General features: G+C 40.6%; 1 protein-coding gene across 1 annotated transcript in view; it reads right to left on the bottom strand.

Moving 5' to 3' along the window:
• The window catches only part of cldn5a (claudin 5a), a 1,638-nt gene extending 108 nt beyond the window's left edge, over positions 1–1,530 (bottom strand). The window contains exon 1 of the mRNA XM_056593039.1: positions 1–1,530. This exon is cut by the window's left edge and continues 108 nt beyond it. Within this exon, the coding sequence (XP_056449014.1) occupies positions 636–1,286 (651 nt within the window). The 5' untranslated portion in view covers positions 1,287–1,530 and the 3' untranslated portion in view covers positions 1–635.
• Between the last annotated feature and the right edge of the window lie 6,030 nt (positions 1,531–7,560).

Below are 7,560 nucleotides of genomic sequence, written 5' to 3'. Positions count from 1 at the left end.
AAAATGTATTTTTAAGAAAAAATAAGCTCGCAATATGTAAAACTGCTTGCTTACAGCCCGAAAAAGAATAGTTGGATCGCAGCCATAAATGGACATAGAACACAAAAGCTGAGTTTTCTTATATTCACTCCACATACCAGCAGGTGTCTATGCGTGTTTAGGAGTGCAATCGGTGTGGCTTATGTACAATTATGTGCTGAGATTTCACATGAAGACAAAATACTAGATCGAAAGAGATAGTGGACAGTCCTGGCAAACTATTTGAAACACTAGGAATTAATTATATTTTGAGCAAAGAATAACGGTTTGAAAAAAAAGGGTACCTAACAAAGAAAGGCCTACTCGTTTTGTCATGAGCTTCCCATTGGAGTTTATGGTCTTGAAGATTTCAGCAGTTTTTATCTGGAGAGTATTAACAAAGGAATATGCACGAAATTCTGGTCCGAACGTCTGTCCAACTTATGGTCCGCTGCAGGCCAGTTTTAAAATGGCAGAGTTGCTTTCACTGATTTTCGTTCTGAATTTCTGAATATTAAAAACAGTAGGTGCAAAAATACGTTCAAAAATGTTCATCGAATGTTACAGGGCACAATTAACGCGAACCCTGTTCATCCCCTGTGAATAAAGTCTATAGGCTACACGTAATTTCGCTTGTCGTATTCCCCGTTTGATGTAGCCCTCTTGGTCGGAGAGTATTTGGCCGCATATCCAGTACTACTCCCGCTTGAGGGACAAGAGCAACAGAGGAGCGCGCCCCCGATCAGAAGCAGTGCCGATGCCGCCCAGCCGATGTAGAGCGCGGCCCCTATTTCCCTCTTCTTGGACGGGGGCACCTGTGGGTTGTAGAAGTCCGAGATGATGTTGTTTGCCATCCAGCAAAGGGGGACGAGCACGAACAGTGCACTGATGATGAAGATCACTCCTCCGACGTTGACGACCCGAGCCTTGACGTACTCGGTGCGGAGGCAGTTGGTGCATTGTGCACCTGCAATCACAACCATTAAGCCCAGAACGCCCATCACGGCGGAGATGATGGTGAGGGCGCGGGCCGCTTGCAGGTCGTTGCTGAGAGAAAGCACCGAGTCGTGCAGCTTGCACTGCATCTGGCCCGTGCTCTGCACCACGCACGACATCCACAGGCCGTCCCAGATGGTCTGCGCCACCACGATGTTGGCTTCGATGAACGCCGTCACCCTCCACATGGGCAGCCCGCATGCCACCATAACCAGGAGCGAACCAATTACGCACAGCGCGAGCCCCATAATCTCCAGCCCAGCAGAAGCCATTTTTCTCTCTTTTTCGATGTTTCTTGTCCTATATGGTCTTCAAATTGTCCTGATGTCTTTATTGAGAGTAAAAGTGCGGGTTATTCCTTCTCGTAAAGATGCGCTTCTCAATCGCCACGATGTGAATTAGGAGTCAAATTGTAACCAGCTACATCAAGCGTAATATCAGGAGAAAAACCAACCTGCCTCGGCTCTCTTTGTTGCTGACGGGACTGTGAAAACAACTGGAATCACAGTACAACTGGACCATGAATATCTGTAGCATGGGGGTGAGAAGCTGGATGAAAAACTTTCAACCAATCCGGGGCTACCTCATCCCACAGGCACCAATTAGATTGCGAGGAAGTGTGTGAATAAAGCGTTCCCTATATGGCCATCGGATCAACATTGGCTAACAGCGTTTACCAGCCACCAACTTCATCTAGGCTATAACTACAACTTTCCTGGACCACAACACCATGATCGCATCGCTAGGTCAAGCTGAGCTAAGCTGAGCTCATGGATTCTTCCCTTTCATTCCATTCCATTATTCCATTTATTTTTATATTTTTCCATTTTTATATTATTATTATTATTATTATTATTATTATTATTATTATTATTAGTATTATTAGTATTATTATTAGTATTAGTATTATTACTATTATTATTATTTATTATCTTATATGTAGCTATATCGTCACCCACTGCATTGCTTTGATTGTCCTGTTATGTCTTGATAGCACTGTCCTGTCCTGTACTGTTTGTTGAAACGCACATGTTGGAACGCTGAGACAAATTCCCATATGTTCGCATAAATGGCAATAAACGGTAATTTTAAATAGCTGTGTCCAAGAAGAACAATGAGGCAACTATACCATAAGGTGAACTTTTTATGTTAAGTTATTTAGATAAATAAAAGTCAGTAATTGTAGCAATGACCATTCGTTCATTAATTCATTCACAAATGGAAACAACACTGATCAACAATAAAAACAATCTTTAAAAAAATTATGAAATATGAAATATAAAACATTACAAAACAGAATAAGGAATTACAGAATAAGGCATAAGGCAATAAGACACTTCTAGTCCTCACTGTCAGTGTCCGGTCAGTCCTTCCAGAAAAATGCGGCGTTTTTTTGTGATTGTTGCGGCCAAAAATCCTTGATTATTCGGCACGTTTTCTTAAAAATGCAATGAAATATGCGGCACATTTATGCAACTTTAACGCGAAAAAATGTGGGAAGTTGCACAAAATGCAGCTTTTTGATGACATTCACGTCACGTAATTACGTCCCTTCATAACGTTCCCATGGCAACAGGGGGAAACGGCTGCTCTTGTGTGAAGTAAACGCAACATTTTTCAACATTCTGCTAAGAAATATGTGACTTTTTTGCAACGAAAATGCGGGATTATGAAATCATGCAAGCCCCGCATATTTTGCGCTGAAATCTGCAATTTGGAAAGTGCAGCATATTCGAAATAATGTGGCCTCCGCATGAATATGCAGACTTTGGCTGATTATGCGTTGAATTATGCGATCGCATAATCACGTTTTTCTGGAGGGACTGAGTTGTCATCTTCCTTTTCCTCTGTGTCTTTTGTGTTTGCACAATTGGAACAACGACACAAGTCAGTGCAACACAGTCCTGCAGAGAAACAGGAACAAAAAACAAAAACAGTCATTGAAACTATTTCAAATCAACATTCCATTGTCAACATTAAATCATTGAATCAACATCGAACTCTGATGTTGATTCTGCATCATTTTGCACCCTTTTTTAATATTGAAACCACGTTGAAATCCTTTCCATAGATCAATGGAATTTCAATTATCAGAAATTTTGAAACAAATGTTGAAATTTCAACTGAACTTAGGATCAACGTGATTTCAATGGAATTTAAATCGTTATTAGGCATAGAAAATGATTGCATGCGAAAATGTGATGCCCTAAATCAAATAGCCTTTAATGAATATCCTGCTTATTGACAATGTTAAAAAGTGAAAGCGTGTATGCCTATAGCCTAGCCTAAAACACTGACCACACCAAACTGTTTAAGGTAAAAACTAATTCATTTTAATACATTTTTCATTGCTATAATCTGTCAGATGTCTATTAAATGAGAGTTGACCACAAGGCGATTCTATATAGGCCTATGCATCTGCTTGAAATGCTTCATGTTTTAGTCGGCAGAAGGCTTAATGATGCGTACTGCATGATAAGGTGCCAGGAGCAGAAAAAGTTGACATGGATGCTAATTTTCAGTTGGAAAAAAACGGTGGCAGTATTTTATCAGCCGAGGGCATTCTCATTGCCATAACAACGTGAGCTAATCAACAAGTAGAACATGTTCTAATACTATGGGACTCATGAAAACGCCCTCAGCTGATAAAACTTATTTTAATAAGTTACTTATTTTATTTTATTTGAATCTTAAATAAACATAATACCATGGGTCGGAAATTTTACCAGAATTTTGATCTGACAAAGTCATGACAGAGGGACTTGGTGCCTTTATTCATGCTTGAAAGATGAACATATCTACTTATTTTTGAAAGGGAATAAGCTGATGAAGCTGAAACGTGACCAATGCTTACTGTTTAAAAATATTTTGAATTAAATGCAAACTCAGTGAATCATTTGCTCTTGTTTCTCTGTTTTGAGATTCACACAAACTTAGCAGTCTTGTATAAATGTTACAAATTGAGTTAATAAACTGAACTTGGAAATTGTTTTAAGTTGTTGCAGATGTTATCTCCGCTAATTGTATTAATCTATTTGATAATAAGGTGATTGTATGCAAAACGTGGTTCCAGCAACTCATACAGTTGTTTTGTACAGAAAAATAAATAAATATTAGCAGGTTCTCAATAGTAGGCTATTTCAATTCAGGGAGCGAAAAAAATTCTGTCTCCTAGGGGGGTAATGACAGAAAATAATTGAGACGACTGGTCCAGAACATGTTGTACTTGTTGATAACTCAAGTTGTTATGGCAATGAAACGCCCTCAGCTGATATAATACCAGTGTTTTTTTACTGAAAATTAGCACCCTTGAAATTGAGAAAACATATTTTAGTGCTCCTGAAATAGTGGTCTGTTTATCATGGTATTAGGCTAGTACATGTGGTACCAATTTGTTTCAGTAAATGTGTAAATAAAAAAAAAGGTGAAAATATGGTCATTTTTGAGTGAAACTTACGCAAAAGAAATACCTCAAATTTGCTATTATAGTTCACATCCATTTGATTATTTCTTCATCCAAACAGCCTTTTTGGCTGTTTGGATGATCACTTAAGTGGTTCAGAACTGCATTATTTAGCGGACACTGCCAGCTATTGGCTTAGGCATACAACAGCATAGTAACCAAGAAAATAAAGGTTGGACAGGACAAAATATGTTTAATCCTTTCCTCTGGGATGAAATACTCATTGGTATTATGAGTTGAACTGCGGTTAAACTGTTTCAAAAGGTCTGTGCTTTTCTGACAATAAACCAGCAGACTGATCAAAAATATACAATGTGTTGGATTGATAGACAAATAGATAGATTTACCCCCCATCAGAATGAATTTAGGATCAGGTCACCCAAAAATGCAGCAGAATGCAGAAAATCACATCTACGATATTTCCCCCCCCCCCCCTTTATATATTTCATACACCCCTGTGGCTTCCTGAGGCTGAGCCCCCCCAAAAGTCAGAACTTAGAATCGCCCCTGGATAGAGCATTCAGCTGTGCAACAAATATATATATTGTTTTACAATCTTGATGACCTTTTTTAGTGCTGTTTGTAGCCACACGTTTGCCCCTTCTGAACTTAAACACAGTTAATTTCCTTTCCACTCCTCTTGTTTATGTTGGTAGCTTAGCCATGTCATGTCACGTTGTCAACATTGGATACATGGAGCAGAACATAGTGGGTCATGTCCAATGCTTTTTGGAAACGTTTTCTTCATAAAGCGTGCCAGACAGATTTTGTATACATTTTATTCCGTAATTAGCTACATGGGTATGCCGTCTTTCAGAACCTTTCATTACCTGCACTAAAGTGAGAAAAAAGAGTGCATCCATACCCAGCACTTCTGAAAATGCATCTCTGTTTCTAGCACATTTCAAACCAAACTGACGCCCATGGCTATTTCATTCATTCATTATTTTTCCCCATTATTTGCGCCCTTGCACTTCATGGTCCGACGTCTGTTTGGCGTCCAGTCCCTCCTGCCCGTTCTGGCGCATATCGCAGCTGTCAGACCAAAATTGTACCAGGGGCGAAAATTGTAGTAATCTGCGTTCGAAAATTCCAAATCTGCCTGGCAATGGACGATCGCGTCGAACGTTGCCTGGTGACGGACGATTGCGTCGAACGATGACGTAAGAAGGTTCATGAACATTCGGGCTCATTCATTGAGCGTCACAAGACGAAATAACATTAAACTGATAACACTTATTTTACAAATGACATTTATTAGCGTTGCTAAATTTGCATTGTATGTAATTGTTTAATAGCATTTTGCTAGTAAACTGAGTATCAACAAAAGCTAACTAGACTATGATACACTAAAACACTCAGTTTACTAGCTAAATTCAATACAAAACAAATATAAAGTAAAAAAAAAACTGTTATCTGTATTATGTTATTTCGTCTTTGGCAACATGAGCGCGAATGTATTTTGAAACCTGCCTGGCAACGGACAATCGCGTCGAACAATGACGTAATGTTTCGAACACGAATAACGTAGGCGGTACAATTTTCGCCCCCGGTACAATTTTGGTGTGACACAGCCACTTTTGCACAGCCGAGTCAAAAGTGAATTGGGTGACGGCGGCTGTCCCCATCTGCTATGTAAGAGCATCTAAAACAGAAAATACAAGCACAAGGCAAAAAAAAATAGGCTTAAAGTTAAACAGAACTCCCACATATATTCACAATTGATAGACTAGCCGGACTTCATTTGATAGACTAGCCGGCAGGCTGCACTATGCTAGCGTTGGTGCCCGTATTCAACGGTGGTCAGAAGAAATAGCGGTGCTGTTTTAATGGATTTCACGACATACATCCATGTATTTGCCTACTTAGCAATTGGTATAATGGTACAGATATGTATTTCAAGCTAGCTATCACAAAAGTAGGGTGGACTCTGAGGTTTTGCTAACTTATTCTAACCTGTTGGAAGGGGAGCGTACCTATGTTCCCCGGGTCCTATGTTCTCCGCTTTGTATGTGACCGGAGAACATAGGATCCGGAGAGCGAATCTTTTTGTCGTATGGTAGCGGCAAGTACCGCCTTTTTCGCCTCTGATTCGCCTGTGGTTGGTTAGATTGGCTCTCCTCCTATTGGTTATGGTTAGGGTTAGGTTTAGGGATAACCCTCACCCTAACCCTAACCATAACCCTAAACCTGACCCTAACCCTTCACACCCGGGGAACATAGGACCTGGGGAACATAGGGATGACCCCGTTGGAAGCTAACGACGATAGCCATCAGCAAGAAGTTACATTAAAGGGGACCTATTATGCTTTTTCGCCTTTATGACCTATAAACGTTGTTATAATGATTGATAGTCATGTTTAACCATACTAAAGTTTCAAATAATGACGTACATGCATTTCGACGAATTCCCTGCTGACAGTCTGGGGTGGCTGTGCAGAGCGCTATACACTCGGGACAATGTTTGCATTCACTTGTTCACATTTCCGGGAAATCATCTACGTAGATAGCCTGGTTCTACCAGACTCTCGTACTTCACTTCATTTCATTTCATTTGTACAGAGAGTCTGGACCTAATCAATTGACAAACGTTAACTCACTTGAAGGCGGGTGCCTGTTGAAGTTTAAAATGATTGGATCTGCCCAGTGCCACTCTGGATCTGCCATAACCAATCGCTAACGTTTGGTTGTGACGTATGTCATGCGCTGGGAATCACGCGCAGGTTGTACACAAACCAAACACCTTGCGCGTCTGCACGAAAATGTCCGTCAACGACAGCTGCAGGTTTTGCAGCGTTGCCACAACAGACCGAATAGCTTCGCTCGCATCGTTCTCCATTGTCTTCTGACTACCGACCTACTCAACTCAAACTGGCGCACAATTTTATCGTCATTGTTCTCAGACACGCCCTCTGTTCGCTGATTGGGCGCACGCTGTGGTAGCGCAGAAAACCAAATTACATACAGCAGGTCCAGACCTAGTACTGAAGGGAAATATAAAATTGAGCGGAAGTACTTAGGCGGGCGGAGCCAGGCTACTACGTAGAGGAACTGTCACGTTAAAATTGTACCGGGGGCGAAAA

The sequence above is a fragment of the Gadus chalcogrammus genome, chromosome 6 (genome assembly GCF_026213295.1).
Source record: "Gadus chalcogrammus isolate NIFS_2021 chromosome 6, NIFS_Gcha_1.0, whole genome shotgun sequence".
NCBI classification, from domain to species: domain Eukaryota; kingdom Metazoa; phylum Chordata; class Actinopteri; order Gadiformes; family Gadidae; genus Gadus; species Gadus chalcogrammus.
Note: the sequence above shows the minus strand (reverse complement) of the source record. Positions and strands in the feature narration are given on the sequence as shown.